The sequence below is a fragment of the Eumetopias jubatus genome, unplaced genomic scaffold, assembly GCF_037043125.1.
Source record: "Eumetopias jubatus isolate StellerSeaLion01/CBP00866 unplaced genomic scaffold, mEumJub1_p1.0 scaffold_4, whole genome shotgun sequence".
NCBI lineage: Eukaryota > Metazoa > Chordata > Mammalia > Carnivora > Otariidae > Eumetopias > Eumetopias jubatus.
Window position 1 is genome coordinate 74,861,714 of NW_028274810.1, and position 16,351 is coordinate 74,878,064.

Genomic DNA, 16,351 nt, shown 5'->3' on the forward strand with positions numbered 1-16,351 from the left:
CCAGGCCCCGAGTGGACCCCCTCCCCCAAATGCTTGTGCATGAAGATGTTGCCGGTGGTGGTGCTTCCCTGGGGCCCATGGTGAGGGCTGGACATCTCTCCCCTTTCCCTCTCTCCTTCCACGCTCTGGAGAACAGTCACCCCAGCAGCAGCATCTTGTCCAGCCCCGAGAGCTAGAGGGGCGTGGGAGCCAGAGAGGAGGGTTGGGGGTTGGCTACCCTTCCTCGGCTGCTCACTGGTTGTGTGACCTCAGGCAGGTTGCATTACCTCTCCGAGGCTCCACTGCCTTATCTGGAAAGAGGCACGACATTACGCACCTCGCTGATTTCTAGTAAGGGATAGACGAGCCCCCGTAATGAGGCAGGCGCCTTGTTCGCGCTAAAGGATCACAGATGTTCACTCTGTACCGTTGTTGCTGTTGTTGTCCGTCCGGCACAGGAAATGGCTCAACAGTTGTGTTGAGTCCAGTAGCCGCAGGCAAAGCCATCCTCAGCAACTCCATCGGACTGGAGACTTTCCACTTCACCTTGACCGTAGAGGTGATCTAAGGCTCCAGTCGACAGAGGCGCTGCTTCTCACCCCACCAGAAGATTAGGAAGAGCCTTCTGAGGCTGTGTCAGCAGCTGTGATCTTTGGAGGCTTGCAGCCCCAGGGTGAGACTGGGGGTCACAGAAGTAGGGTACCTGGCTCCCAGAGAGGAAGGCTGTGAGGTGTCTGAGGAGAAGGGAGCGTGGCAACAGCCTTGTCTGAGGGGCGGTGCTCAGCCAGGGAGAAACCTTTCCAGGGGGTTAAGAAACTTCTACATCCCCTCCACTTGCATTGCAGGATTTCAAAAGCACCACGTCCATAGTGACCTCCGCCTCATTTCGCGTACCCTGGGTCTGCTTTCTCACGTCCAGCACCTGGTCACGGTCAGCTTCCCTGTGCTGGGGACCCATGAAGTGTTCTCTGCTGACTGCTCCGCGCCCCGTTCCTCTCTGACGAGGTTTTGTAGAAACGGCGTGTCCGAAGGCTAGCTGAGCGGGTGGAGGCAGCGCTCGGCCGGATCTTCACGGATGAGCTCTGGATTGCCACGTTTCCCACCCTGCCTACCTCTCTGCAGAGTGTGGGTTCCATCTGTCATGCTAAGAACTGTCCAGAGCATTGAACTTTTTAACTGAAGGGAAGATGCGATGTGGTCAGCAGGCAGGAGGTCAGATGGTCCGTGGCCACTCCTGCTTGTAGCTGTGCCCTGACCCCCTCCTCCCCACACTCCCCTGGCTAGGACACTAATTGGGCCACCGTGTTGCAAGGCCACAGGGTTCAGGGGATGGGTTGGAGAGAGGCTATGTGTCCAATCAAAGCCAGCATGGTTCCACCTGATTGGGGAGTCATGGTTTGCGGCTTTCAAATGCAAATAACCGAATCCCGTTATTCTTAAGCTTGGAATTCTTTTGAAAGCTGTCGCCCACGTTGCACCTGTATTATCCTGATCTGGTTTCTAATGGTTTGGTTAACTTCACTGAGGCTTCTGCTGCCCCCTGCATTTTCTTTATCTGGACCTTGATCCTTCCGTCCTCCTGATCTCCATTTCACAAGTAGTCTCATGTGGGTGGACGGCCAGAGTCTAAGACTGCTCAAGCTCCCTGTTGCATTGATCATGTTCATAGGGAAAACTGAAGCTGCCATCGGCTACGTAATCACCGGCAAAGTTTGGATGCTGGGATGCTTCACATTCCAAGTCAGCAGTTCCATCTTGTTCCTCACCACCGTCACCTTGGTTGGGGCCTTGGAGGGCTTCCCAGGGCACCAGCATCCCCATCAGCATGTTTTGGATTGCTTTGTAGACCTGACCATGGCGAGGGAGGAGGAGAAGGAGATGGCTGACCTCTATCGTAACTGCCTATTATTCCATCAGCTGGTCCACAGGTGGCCACAGATGGACAGTCCTCCTGGCATCGTAGCACCAGACCACTGGCTTCCTTTCTGATTCAGGGCAGGGGCGCATCTCCAGGCTTCTCAGTCGATGGACAACTGGGCCATTTGGTTTTCCTTACATTGTTGAAGAAGAAATTTAACTGCCATGAGGGCTATCAAGGCAAAGCGCTAGAGGGAGAGGGCAAGTACTGACCGAGCCCTCAGTACATGCTGGGTGCTGTTCTAAGCATGTAACTTGCATTAACGAAGTTAACCTTACAGTGATCCTGTGAGTGTGTACTATTATTTTTCAGTAATTTTCAAATGGAAACCTATCATACATACAATCCAAGTCCTAACTATACAGTCCATGAGCTATTGAATACACACAGTGAATACACCGGTGTCACTATGCTCTGTTATCCCCAGGTCAAGAAATAGGACATGATCTCCATTTTACAGATGAAGAAACTGAGGCACAGAGAGGTTAAGTAACCTGCCCAAGGTCACGCAGCTAATAAGGGACAGAGCCTGGTTTCATCCTTGGCAATTCTGGCTCCTAAGCCTGATTCTCTTTACTGCTGCACTTCTCTGCCCCTGGAAAAGCTATTACCAGGGGAGAGCACCAGGATGAGACCTTGCATTCAGGGTGAGATTTGAATACACATCACAGCCTTTTCTCATCTTATTTGCATCTCAATGCATATGTATCTCTGCTCGGGGAAACACTGAAGCTTCACAGATCACCGTGGCACGGTGGTCTTAGCCATTGGCTCACAAGCACTGATGAGGCACTTAGTGTATACACGTAGGTCAGCAGCTGCTGCTGTAAGACAGCCTTGGTCAGCATCCCTTCTAGATGCAGCCCCAGCATGTGCTTCCAGAACACGGCCCTGACTGAACACCCCTCCCCAGCCCCCGCCTCCTGCGAGACACAGGCCCAGCCTTTGTGCTGGCATCTGAGACTTTTCTTTTCTAAGCCGGCCGCAACATGACCTTCCCGCCTCAGTTCCTGCCACGGGTCATACAGAATTGTGCCGTGGCTTCCACAGAATTTCTGGGAAAAGCACCTATCCCGACAGCCCTTTCTTTTTCCGTGATAAAAGATTACCCCTCGGACCCTGGCTGACTTTCTTGTCGGTGTTTTTTCGTCAAGAGTAAGGCAGGTATTCAATCTCCAGGATCTGGTCCTGTCCCTATTCTGGGCCCACTTCCTGTCTGGGGAACAAGGAAGTGAGGCTGGAAGAAACGAGACCATAGTCCTGCTGCAGCTGGGCTGGGTGCAGCCCCACCCGAGGGCCCTGGGGGCCAGGAGCCCTTCCATCTTACGAAGGACAACCCGGAGGGGCCGGGAACAGCCTGGGGAGGCCTCCAGCTTCCATCCTGAGTGGCGTAGCTGGGGCTATGGAAATGACAGGCCTGGAGGAGAGCAGTCTGGAGTGGAGTGGCCTCCTTTGGAGACTGTCACATGGAAGAAGAGGGGCACTAGCCAGCGCTCAGACTGCAGGTGGGAGCACAGGTTGACCTCTTTAGCTTTAATAGGAGAAGAGCTGCCCAGAGGTGGAAGGTGCTGCCCAGAAACCGTGAGACCCCAGGTGCCCAGGCATACGCACCTCTGGGAGGGCGTGGAATGGGATCCTCCTGACCGTGACCACATCAGAGGATGCACAAGGCCCCTTTCCTCCAGAAGTCAGAGGTTTTAAGGTCCTTCCAAGCATGGATATTCTTTAACAGTAATTTTCAAATTGTTTTTAAACTCACAGAACTCTTTGCTGAAAGGTTCAGTTTGTGTAGATGCCCTACTCTGAAAAACAGCTCGATGTAGTGGGGGGGGAGGGGATGCCGAAACCCCGCTGCTCAGCCTCCCCACCTCCGTGAGTCCTGAGCATGGTTTGAAAGTCATTGTTCTAGAACCCTGCAGGCCAGGGCCTGCTGAAAGCTGGAGCAGCTCCATATGCTGTGCACATCTAGGGAGTGTGCGTCTCTTTGGCAGTTTCACTTCTCTGAACACGAGAGGCCCAGCTTCTGGCTTCCTGCCTCTCTCCCTAATCTCCCTGTCTGGTCGGAAACAGGGCCTTTGGCTGCATTCCTTTGACCCCAGCCAGCACGGGCCCAGGCGTGGTGCCTGCTTGGTGGTTCTGGGTGTCTGCACTTGGTCGTTCACCCCACAACATCTCCACGAATCATACCAATGTCTTTAGAATAAAAGGCACCTCCTACTCTTAGCTCTGTGCCTGGTCAGTCCCCAGAGCGGCTGCTGCCCCCTGGGCAGCTGGTGCAGTCTGCTGACCTGCCCCTGGAACGGAAAATCACTACGGTAAAACTGAGGAAATGGCCCAGAGGCACAAATGCAAGCCTGTGAAATGGACAAGGACTTGCTCCAGTGGTGGGAGTCCTTCCGGAAGGTGGAAATGAAGGCTCTTTGATCTGCTTCTCGCCTCTGTCAGGCCAGCCGACCTTGAATCTGCGTCGTCTTTCCTCCTGCCTCTGCCCTGGCTTGGGCTCCCTACAGTCACCAGATGAAAAGCATTTCTTCTGAGAAAACCACCGAAGACCCACCCCGCGGGTCCTCCTCTGATCATCCATAGCACTTTGTACATTGTCTGGGTTACGGTTCCTCTTTGTTTCATGATCTTGTAAGTATCTGTTCTTCACACTTGAGACCAAGGTCCAAGTCTTACTCAGCTTTGTATTTCTGGCCCTGGCCCAGCCTCAGGCTCAGACCAGGCCTTAGGAAGTACTGTTGAGTAAATACACAGAGTACTGGCTTAAAGTAGACACCCCGCAGGTGGGCTCTGTGCCTGCACTTGTATTGCAGAGGGGCTGTGCAATCCCTGGACGGCAGCTTCAGTGCCCCTCACCCCAGATGTTGTGATGGAATGTCATCTCTGCACAACCCCGCAGAAGGAGAATCCAGGATGCACCTAGAGCCCAGTGGAACATCCGCGTGTGGCCCAGAGCTGAGCATCCCTAGTTTATTTTTCACAAGGGGTGTGTTCCCTACAGTATTTGTAACAGATACACAGCTCAGTAGGCTGGACCCCGTACCGCTTGGTCTTCTTCCCACATCCCTTCCTTTGAGGCTGTACCACGAGAGCAGCGCGTCCCAGGCTCTCTGTGGTGGGACCTTCAGGGACACAGTGACCTCTGGGAACCCACTCTAACCTCACTTCAGGGGACACAGGCTCCCTGCAGAAGTGGGGACTCAGAGCAACGATGTGTGCACCTCCCATCACATCTTCCTCTTGCTTGGCATGATTATATGCAAATTTGGAGGATTGGTGAGAGTTTAATGATAAAATATTAATAATTTATGGAAAAGTCAGTAACGTATCTGCAGAATATGCTCAGAGGAGCTCAGATTAGGAGGGTAACTTGGAGGCCACGGAGTTCACCCCCTCATTTAAGAGAAAAATGCAGCTTGGTGGAGAGAAAAGTCATGGACTTGAAGGTCAGACAGGCCCCTACCAACTTCATGACCTGGGGGAAATTACTTTGAGTCAGAAATTTAGCTCTGGGCTGGATCTGCCTCTCTTTCTATTTTATTTGCCCGGAATTATCTTTTAAAACAGGTGATTTCAGGTGTTAGTCAGAATTGCATAGCAGTTAAGCACCTGAACTTTGTTAACATGTGACCTGGGATCGAATTCTAGCTCTGTTAACTTACTGGCTGTGTGGCCTTGGGCAGGTTACTTAACCTCTCTGTGACTCCAGTTTCTCATGTGTACATGAAGATGATGAGAGCCCCTGTCTTAATGGGCTGCCATGGGGTTTAAATGAGGTAATGCATATAAAGCATCTAAAACAGGGCTGGGTGTCCAGGAAGAGGTATATAAGAGTAGACTAATATTATTAGTTTTTTAAAAAATCTGTATTTGTGGTTTTCTTGAAAACCTGGAAGATATGACAACATTGTGCAACCCTTGAAAGGTGTAACCACTGTGCCTTTAGAGAGGGACTGTGTCCTGCCTTCTGGCCCACCTCGGCCCTTACCCCCGGGGGGTGGCTGCCCTCTCAGTCATGTTGCCACCCTCCCCACCTAGCACGCTGAGCCTCCATTTGGTCAGGAATAAATATCTATTTATGTTTATTGGAATAAATATGAACTACTTAATGGGTAACCGTGCCCAACTTACAGCACCGTCATAGGAGTAAGCAGGCTCTTCCCAGACTGGCTGACACCTCTGGCTTGTCAGGGCAGCAGAAGACAGGCAGGTGGTGGGGCTCAGAGAAATGACTCCCTGTCCTGGGAGCTGTGAGTCCGCTGCACCCAGGCCTGTCAGCGGCGGGGGCTGTCTGTGGCCTCTGAACTGTCAGAGGGCAGGTCACTTCTCCCCCTGGGTCAAGGGCAGCCTTGGGGGGATGGGGAGGAGCCAGCAGACCTGGGAGGCAGAACCGTGCCCCTCGGGGCCCCACCATGGTTTTCTGGTTTCCTGCCCTGGCTTTCTGCAAGGCATTTTTCTGTAGCTGTCAACACCTGCGGGTCCCACCCAGAGCTGGCAGCCCTTTCAGGAAGGGCTGGGTGGAGAATGATGCTGTTCTTGTTTGTCTGCAGTGTTAAAGGCCCCTGGGAATCCTGGAGAAGGAAAGTGCTAAGGAAACCTTGGTCAACATCATCTAAAAGTATTTGTGCAGCAAGTCTATGCAGGGATAGGGAGCTGGGTGGAGAGATCGCTGACTGGCTGGTCTTGGCCACATCACTGAAAACTCCTGGGGCCTTGGTTCTCTTTTCTGTAAAGTGGGGACAATGGTAAAAGGCTGATTGGGAGGACCCGTTGAGGTCAAGCATGTGATGGGGCTTGGTGTAACTCAGGGCAATGAAGATCGACTGTTTCCAAGGGACGGGAAGTGACTTAGCCAAGGTCACCCAGCAAGTTCGAGCAGGAGCCAGAACTCGGGACCCAGGTCTCGTGCTGACCTGTGAGCAGAATAGTTCCTACCAGGGAGTGGAGAGTGTTCAGCCAGTCCATCATGGCTAGGAGGGACTGGCTCTGTGCCATGCCCATGGGGAGGCCACTGCATTGTGTTGAGCCTGTGCTCATAGAGTGGGGATGTCAAGGCTGAGAGTGTGATTATAGCAGACCCAGAAGGAAGGCCTTGGTTTGGCTTTCATATGGGCAGCCGAGGAGTGCTGAGCACTTGCTGGGTGTCAGGCGCCATGCTAAGCCCTGGGGATATACCAACAGCTGAGGTGGCTGTGGGCCCTCCTTCGTGGGATAACGGGAACTACACTTGTTGAGAAGGCCATCCCAGTGCACACAGCTTGAGCCACGCCGTGAAGGAGGAGCTGGTGGGACCCCTGCGCTCGGAGGTGCAGGAGAGGGCTTCAGAGAAAGGGACCTTCTGGCAAAGCCCTGAAGGAGCAGCAGAGCCAGTCAGGTAGAGGGGGTAGAGCTGGGGAGGGCAGAAGCCCGGAGGAAAGGGACCCTGAGGCCCCCCCAGTGATGTTTGGCATGGTTGGTGGGAAGGTGTAGGGGGTGGGGCCCTGGAGAGGTAGCCGAGCCAGGTGGTGTGCTGGGCCTCTGCGCCCGTCTTCTGAGTGCAGGGACAGGGTCTTACCCTGACAGAGATGGGGGAGCGTCACCCCCAGGCTGGGAGGAGCAGCTTGACTGCACGTGTTAGGGCCCCCTCCCTGTGGCTGCTCTGTGAAGAAAAGACACATCCATGTGGGAGAGAGGGTGGTGGCTCCGGCTAGTGCGGGCAGGAGGCAGGCCTCCTGGGACCATACTTGGCGGTAGCACGGACAGGCTGTGGTGATGGGCTGGGCATGAGGAGTAAAGGCAGTGGGGGCACTGAGGAGGAAGCCCCGGCCACCAGCCTCACTGGCTACACACGTGTGTATACTGTTTGTGGAGACAGGTACCCAGGAGGAGGTGGTACTGGAGGGGGGACATGGAAACGTGGTTCTGGGCATGCAGGGCGTGAGGTGCCTGAACACCACCAGGCCAGATACTGAGGGGGCATCTGGATGTACAGCAGGGAGGTCAGACCTGGAGAGAACAGGGAATCCATCGGCATCCAGGTGGAAAGTCAGGCGTGCGCGGGGGATGTGGGGGGGGGGGGGTCACCTGGGAGGGGTGAGGGGAGGAGAGTGCAGGCTGGAGCCTGGGGAGTGGCAGCATGGGAAAGGGGTAAGGAAGGAGCCTGCAAAGAAGGGTCATCAAGCCAAAGAGAAGCCTCTAGAAAGTGGCAAAAGGGCAGACAGGAAAAGACAGCTGTCCTTTGGATTTAGCAACGTGTGATCTTGGCAAGGAAAGTTGGCCAGAGAAGCTGAATTGTGGGGGCTCAGGAGTGGGGGTGGTGAGGAGGCAAGGACAGTAAGCCTGGGCTACCCTTTCCTGGCTTGGGCTGAGAACGAAGCAGAGGAAATAGTAGCTGGAGGGGGTTGGGGTAAAGCGAGGCTTTGAGTTTGGTTGGTTGACTGGTGACAACATTGAACTGAGCATCTGGTCCATGATGGTGGAATGTGCCAGAAGGCAGAGGCTGTGGAGCTCCTGGGGAAGGAGAGGCTGATCCTTAGCTGGTAGGGAGGATGGCCCCATGCAGGAGGAAGATCCAGCCCACACTGGACGGCTGCCCCATGCCTGTCCTTGGGCTGGGCCCTTTGGGAACCACAAAGTTATTGGGCTGTACGAATCCCGGTCTCAGGCTTCAAGGAGCAGAGAAGTCAGAGGCTCCGGGCCATTCAACCAGGACTGCGCTCTTCAAGTCCCGGGGCCCTTCAGGAACCATCCTCCTCCATGACATTGGATCAGCTGGTTGCTGCCCACTCCAGTCCTGTTCTCCTGGCTTCCAAACCTCCTGAGCTCCCAGGAAGACGCTGCTTCGGGGTAGGCATTGGGGCTGTGTTTCTGCCCCCCCCCATCACATTGGGGAGCCTCCTAGACCCTCACACCACCCTCTTCTCATTTTTCAATCCTCTCCTGAGCAGGCATCTTCCTCCCCACAAATCCGCATGGCCCATCATGAGTCCCGAGGATTTCCAGCCATGTCCTGCGCATCTCTTCACATCCTCCTTACGGGCATCTCACACTCAGAAAAGGCCGAGCGTCCTGCATCGCTCCCCTCCAAGCCCACGGATAGTATCACTTGAGCCAGCCTAGTTGAAAACTTTGACCTTGGTTTCTGCCTCCTTGTGACCCCTGCCCCATCCGATGGCCACCTGTCTTAGAACCCGGGCCTCTTGCTGGAACTTGAAGTCTCTCCTCCTCCAGACCGTTCCCTGTGATGCCAGGGAAGCATTTTCTCTCTGAGACTTTATCTTTACGACAACTTTGATCAAGTCTAAACTCCTTAGCATGGCATTCGGGGCTGATGGGGATGGTGATCCAGTCCATCCTGCCCATCCCACCTCATCTGCTCTCACCCACCAAGTCCGTCAGGCCGCTTAACACATCCTGCTTTTGCTCCCGGTTCCTGCCTGGAGTGCCCCCTTCCTGCCTCCATCTCTCACCATCTCTCACCATCCTCCCACCCCCCTCCAAGCCCCCTTGTGCTCCCCAGCAGGTTACACACACCTTCCATGGTCAAGGCATCCAAGTCAAGGCACAACCCTTGAAGGTTCAAGCAGAGTTCTTTCTCTGTGTGTGTATGTGGGTGCACGCACGTGCATGCATGCACACACATAAACTTGAGCCGGGGAAGACTGCTTGTCGTCTAAGCTTGCTATGGAGGAAGAAATGAGGGGTCTGAGAGCAGCTGCAGGAGACAGATTCTAGTACCTGACTCTGAGTTGGCTTGAGCTTTGGGCAGAGCCCGGATACAGAAGGGTCAGAGTGGTGGTGGGCCTAGCTCACAGTGCCCAGCACAGCAGTGGGCTGGAGGGCAGGGGAACACTTAGGGACGCTTTTGTCATTGGAAGTTGGAGGGGAGGGGATGTCATGGACCCACCAGGCAGGGCCAAGTGGACGTTAGTGTCCAGGGGGTGGCAGAGCCTCCAGGGCCAAGAAGAGACCAAGCCAAGGCCATTCTCACTTTTCTCTTCTCTGGCTGGGAAAAGGGTGCTTGAGAGATGACCCACCTTAGAGTGGGTCACGGGGGCCACAGAGGGACATAGGAATTAAAATCCGGGTGTGGGTAGCTGATTTGGGTCCAGGTGTCCTGCTGCGTGAGGGTGAACCACTGTCTCTGGGAGACAGGCATCCCCGGTTTGCCATAGGGGCCTCTTCATAAGAGTGACAAGAGTGATTTCTCCCCGCCACCCGCCACAGCCTTCACTTCCTCCCCTTGAACACCAGGTGTCACTTTGCCCTGGACTGGGTGAAAGGTGGCCCCTAATCCGAGAACAGGGTGCCCACCACTGGCCAGTCAGGGCCTGTAAAGAGAAAAGGCGGTTTTAGACAATAGGAGAAGCATTGGTTGGCCAAAGCTGAGCTGAAAAAAACCAGGGCCCACAGGGACTTGTGGACAGCAGTGCATGTGTGAGAGTGAATGTGTATACGTGTGTGTGTATGAGTATAGGTGAGAGTGTGTGCCTGAGCGTGAGAGTGGGGAGGTGTTGCTTGTGAGTGTGTATGTATGGGTGTGTGAGTATATGAGTATGGGTGCATGTGAGTGTGTGTGAGTGCATGTGTATGGGTATGAGTGTGTGTGTGTGAGTGTATGAGTATGGGTGTATCTGAGTGTGTGTGTGAGTGTATGAGTACGGGTGTATGTGAGTGTGTGTGTGAGTGTATGCGTATGGGTGTATCTGTGTGTGTGTGTGTGAGTGTATGCGTATGGGTGTATCTGAGTGTGTGTGTGAGTGTATGAGTACGGGTGTATGTGAGTGTGTGTGTGAGTGTATGAGTACGGGTGTATGTATGTGTGTGTGAGTGTATGAGTATGGGTGTATGTGAGTGTGTGTGTGAGTGTATGAGTATGGGTGTATCTGAGTGTGTGTGAGTGCATGCGTATGGGTATGAGTGTGTGTGTGTGAGTGTATGAGTATGGGTGTATCTGAGTGTGTGTGTGTGAGTGTATGAGTACGGGTGTATGTGAGTGTGTGTGTGAGTGTATGAGTACGGGTGTATGTGAGTGTGTGTGTGTGTGTGAGTGTATGAGTATGGGTGTATCTGAGTGTGTGTGAGTGCATGCGTATGGGTATGAGTGTGTGTGTGTGAGTGTATGAGTATGGGTGTATCTGAGTGTGTCTGTGTGAGTGTATGAGTACGGGTGTATATGTGTGTGAGTATATGAGTATGGGTGTATCTGAGTGTGTCTGTGTGAGTGTATGAGTACGGGTGTATGTGAGTGTGAGTGTATGAGTACAGGTGCATGTGAGTGTGTGTGTGAGTGTATGAGTACGGGTGTATGTGTGTGTGAGTGTATGAGTACGGGTGTATGTGAGTGTGTGTGTGAGTGTATGAGTATGGGTGTATCTGAGTGTGAGTGCATGCGTATGGGTATGAGTGTGTGTGTGTGAGTGTATGAGTACGGGTGCATGTGAGTGTGTGTGTGTATGAGAATGGGTGTATGTGTGTGTGAGTGCATGAGTATGGGTATGAGTGTGTGTGTGAGTGTATGAGTATGGGTGCATGTGTGTGTGTGAGTATATGAGTATGGGTGTATGTGAGTGTGTGTGTGAGTGCATGAGTATGGGTATATGTGAGTGTGTGTGTGAGTGTATGAGTATGGGTGCATGTGTGTGTGTGAGTATATGAGTATGGGTGTATGTGAGTGTGTGTGTGAGTGCATGAGTATGGGTGTGTGTGAGTATGGGTATATGTGAATGTGTGTGTGAGTGTATGAGTATGGGTGCATGTGTGTGTGTGAGTATATGAGTATGGGTGTATGTGAGTGTGTGTGTGAGTGCATGAGTATGGGTGTATGTGAGTATGGGTATATGTGAATGTGTGTGTGAGTGTATGAGTATGGGTGTATGTGTGTGTGTGAGTGCATGAGTATGGGTACATGTGAGTATGGGTGCATGAGTGTGTGAGTGCATGAGTATGGGTATATGTGAGTGTGTGTGAGTATGGGTGCATGTGAGTATGGGTGTATGAGTGTGTGAGAGTGCATGAGTATGGGTATATGTGAGTGTGTGTGTGTGAGTATGGGTGTATGTGAGTGTGTGTGTGTGAGTGAGTATGGGTGCATGTGAGTATGGGTGTATGAGTGTGTGAGAGTGCATGAGTATGGGTATATGTGAACGTGTGTGAGTGAGTATGGGTGTATGTATGAGTGTGTGTGTGTGATGTGCCACCTGCTGGCTCCCTCCCATAGAGTCCCCTCTTCCAGGTCATCCTGTGACATCCTCTCAGCCATAAGCTCATGGCCCCTGGAGAGTAGGACTGAGTCCCAGCTGCTGTCCCGACTGCCTCACCTTCTCCCAGCCACCTCCCTGCCCCCTGCACCTGTCCCGAGTTTGAGTGCCAAGGCCCCTGGGCAGGGCCCTGTTGTATAGCATGAGTGGGGGGCACAGGCAGGCCTCGTGCTGGGTGCTGGGGTCATGCTCAGCTGGTCGAGAGGCCGCACCTCGCCTAAGGCACCCATGCCATCAGAACCCCCCGGCCTCATGCATCAGAAGGCTCTTCTCCTGGAATCACACCAGCAACCACCCACACTGGCCCCATCAGAGCCTTTCCTGCCCTAGTCAGGAGATGTGCACCCCTTATAGCATTAGAAGCTAATGAGGCATTTTGATGAGGATCATATTGCGTGAGCCTCGTGGGCTTCCTTCTAGGTGGAAATAAGAGGATTCTGGTTCAGGTCCAAGAGTGCTGGTGGCCCCGAGTCCTGGCAGGTGGGCTGGCTGCCCCAGGAACTGCCCTAGGAAAGCTTTGGGCCCTAATCTAGTGACCCCAGGGGATTCCTGGGGTCAAGGTAGCTGGAATCTGGGTCCTGAGAGCTTTACAGCTCATCTGGAGATGTGGTCAGGAGGGCGCGCAGAGCTCCTAGTTTCTGACTCTGAGAACAGGGAAGTGGTGGTAGTCCCTCCCACCTCCCCTCACACCAGTGTCCAGGTGGCTTCTGAGCAGACGGTTTCAGCACTCCTGGGCGGTGGACAGGCTTTGGAGCAGGCAGGTTCAGATCCTAGGTCTATATTGTGCTCGTGATTGTGATTTAGTTCGTGTAAAGTGCCCGGCGCGGAGGGAGTGCTCGGCAGATGGGAGCCGCTGAAGCTGCTAGAGCGTGGTTGTTACCTTCTGTCCCTCGCGCTGTGACTCTGCGGGCCCAGAGGGGCTGTCCTTTGCGGGCAGAGGCTGGGGCCAAGGCTGGCTCTGGAGCGGAGACCCTCCGTGAACCTGTGGCTTCACTTCCCGGCAGGAAGCACAGGGTCTGCTGCCTCCGGAGGGAAGAGAGGGGGCGGCCTTACCGGGCTGAGGGCACAGCAGGCGCAAGGGGTCCATGGTGGATCCCCAGGGCGACTACCGCCCCCCCCCGCACTGCCCCCACGTGGTTCTCTCTGGTTCGCGTCCTCCTCGCCCAATATCCGCGAAGGGCTGGAAGCGGCTAGGAAGCGTGTGCATCTTCTGAGGTGGGAACCAGCCTCTTCTCCTCCTTTTTTTTTTCCTTTACCATGACGCCTGTTGCTCATAGGTACAAATCAAACGAAGAGTATGTATATGTGCGAGGCCGCGGCCGAGGGAAATATGTTTGTGAGGAGTGTGGAATTCGCTGCAAGAAGCCCAGCATGCTGAAGAAACACATCCGCACCCACACTGACGTCCGGCCCTATGTGTGCAAGCACTGTCACTTTGCTTTTAAAACCAAAGGTAAGAGACAGTCAGCTGGAGCACTGCCCCGGCCCACTGTAGGGAGCTCCCCTCCGGGAGCCCTAGCACAGAGCTCAGAGGGCCGGACGGCTCTGCCTCCCCCCCCCAACACTGCCTGGGCTCCCCAGTGGCAGAGCAGCCGGCTCCAGACTGGGCCGTGGCACCCCCTGGCTGTCCCAGCCTGTCCTCTTGGATCCCACACAGCTCCTCCGCCTGTGTGCTCCCCCCCCCGCCGCCTGGTGGCACTCTTGCACACGGTTCCTGGTTTTCATTTTCCCTCCTCACCCTGTCCCGCTGCATGTCTCCTTAAGCCTTTGATCCACTGAGCTGGTGAGCTCCAGCATCCACACTTGTCACCACCACTCTTGCGACTCCATTCCACTCTGAGCCACTTAGCACACTCGCATGGTCACTTCTCATGGCAGAGCTCGCCCCTGCCTCCACCCACCTCACCACTCAGACCATGTTCCTGCCCACCCCAGCTCCTCCGCAGCTCTCAGCACAGGCCCGCCCGCCCCCCGCCCGGCTGGCAGCCCTGACCTGCCCGCCCCGGCCACGCCCCGAGGCAGGCTCAGCACAGGCTCTGGCAGTCATCTGAGAAAGGAAGAAGGGTACCGCTGCAGCCCCCCGGACCCTCGTGTGAACAAGTGAGGCCGAGTCCTCCCCACGCACTGCGCTGACTGTTCCCACAGGCCACGCAGGGAAGACAGGGCTGCTTGCACATCGCTTCCTGGTAGCTGAGCGGAGGGACAGAGGTGAAGCCCAGGAAGGCTTGGGGCTCTCGACCCCCCTGATGGCTTCCGCCTCTTGTGCTTTGCAGATTCTTGGGTCAGGGTTTGGGCATGAGGGTCCTGCCTCCCCGCTTTGAGCACGTGGGGGGCCTCCATGCTGGCCCCCACTGGAGCCACGTGGCATTTCCGCGGACGGAACCTGAGAGCAGATTCAGCTGTGCCACTTGTTGATCTTTCTTCTGTTGGTCAAGCTGCTTCTAGCCAGAGAGGTCAGGCCAAGCCCTGTGGAGTTCGCCAGCCTTCCTCTCTTCCTCTTCCTCTTGCTGGCCCCCTCCACTCTCTCTGGACCAGGTCCGGGGCAGCTTACCACATCCCCTGGCTCGTGGCCCCTCTCTGCCCGAGCTCCGTCTCTGCTCTCCTAACCCCGTCCACCGACCCGTGCCCTCCTCTGTCCTCTGGCCATCCTTCTCAGTGGACCTCAACCTTTCCCACCTAGGTTTCAGGTGGCATGGAGGTGCCCTCCCTCCCACTTTCTTTCTCTGATCTTTTGCTCTCTTGGCGTCTCATAAACAATGTTCCAAAGGGTCCCCAGAGAGGACAGATAGTCCTGGAGCCCAGCCCCCTGTGTCATGGGTGCATCCAGCCCCAGAGCCCTGCCAGGTCCAAGGCAGCGCAACCCAGCATGCCTTGACCCTGGATGTGGGCTCTGTCCCCACTGTGTCCCCTAAAGTCCCACTCCCTCTGGCCTTAGGCGGCCAGTGGAACTTATGGAACAAGAAAGATAGGAATAGTTGACTGATAATTTTAGTAACAGAGTAAAAAGCCTCTTGTCCAAAACACCCTTGAAGGTGAAGAAAGCAGGTCCCCCCACCCCAACCAAGTGACTGTTAACTCTAGAGCTGTAACAAGAACCTAGGATCCCTACCTCAGGGCATTACCCCCATCACCTTCCTCTCCGTGAGCAGATCCCCCCCCCCTTCTCTGGAAGGAATGGCAAAATCAGGTGACCGATCAAGTGGCCTCTAGAGTGGGTCACAACGGCTGCCCCTGCTTCCAGGCTGTGTCCAGGGGACCACCCTGTTCTGCTCTCGGTGTGAGGAGCCCAGTCCTGAGAGTACATCCCAGGCCAGGGCCATCCAGAGCACACCTGTGTCCAGCGCCCAGAGAACCATCTCGGGGAGCCTTCCCCCTGCCATGTGAGACTAGAAAAACCCGTCTTAAGTTCCCAGCCAGAGCAGTCTCTCCAAAGAGGGGTCCCTTTTCAGTTTCCCCCTGCCCTTTGTGGAGAGAAGAGGCCTGGTCCCTGGCAGGAACACCTCTTTTCCAGAGCTCTTTCCACTGGAGGCCCTGCCAAGCCTATCCGCAGTCCCTTCCTGGGTCCCTCTGAGCTGGCACAGAGCCCTAGAGGGGCCAGAGGGCATAACCTGAGCAGGGGGGCTGCAGACCCCCTGCATGCCCTGGGCCATGGTGTCCCGGGTGTGCGGGCTTGCCCACACTGCCCCGCAGGCCAGGCCCAGGAGGCTCTGTTCTCAGCCAGCGATCAGGGAGTGTTCTGAGCTCTCTTCAAGTGCTCGTAGAGGCTTCCAGAAGACAACACCTTCAGAGTCAAAGCAGTAAGCGAATCTGAAATGGTGGACTCTCAAACTGTGACTGCCCAGAGGGGCCGGTCAGGGCTGGGGGGGTGGCCAGCTGCAGCAGAGGAAGCTTGCTCGTGGCTGTCCCTGCACGCGGGGAGTGAGGGAAGACGCAGTACGCTGAGGCTCCTGTTCCTCCAGGGCCCATGCAGCCTCCTGGTGGGATGCGCCTTCAGCCAAGGCTCGGAGAACCTGCGGCGCCTCCTCCCAGGCTCTCGGCTTCCTTCAGGCTGCACACCCTCCCTCCCTTCTCACCCCTGGGCTCCGGCTGGGCCTGGTGCTCTGCAGGCCCCTCCCACACCACCACCTGGCTGCACCCAGGCCTGGGGAGCCCTTCCTGTCCGTCTCTGTCTGCCTGTCTGTGTCTCCGTGTCTGTGTCAGACATCGCGGCGGC

General features: G+C 55.3%; 1 protein-coding gene across 3 annotated transcripts in view; it reads left to right on the top strand.

Moving 5' to 3' along the window:
* Window positions 1-16,351, top strand: part of HIVEP3 (HIVEP zinc finger 3) — a 152,173-nt gene that overhangs the window by 124,083 nt on the left and 11,739 nt on the right. For all 3 annotated transcript variants that reach the window (XM_028123279.2, XM_028123280.2, XM_088022473.1), the window contains exon 5: window positions 13,416-13,591. In XM_028123279.2, the coding sequence (XP_027979080.2) occupies window positions 13,416-13,591 (176 nt within the window). The remainder of the gene's footprint in view (window positions 1-13,415; window positions 13,592-16,351) is intronic.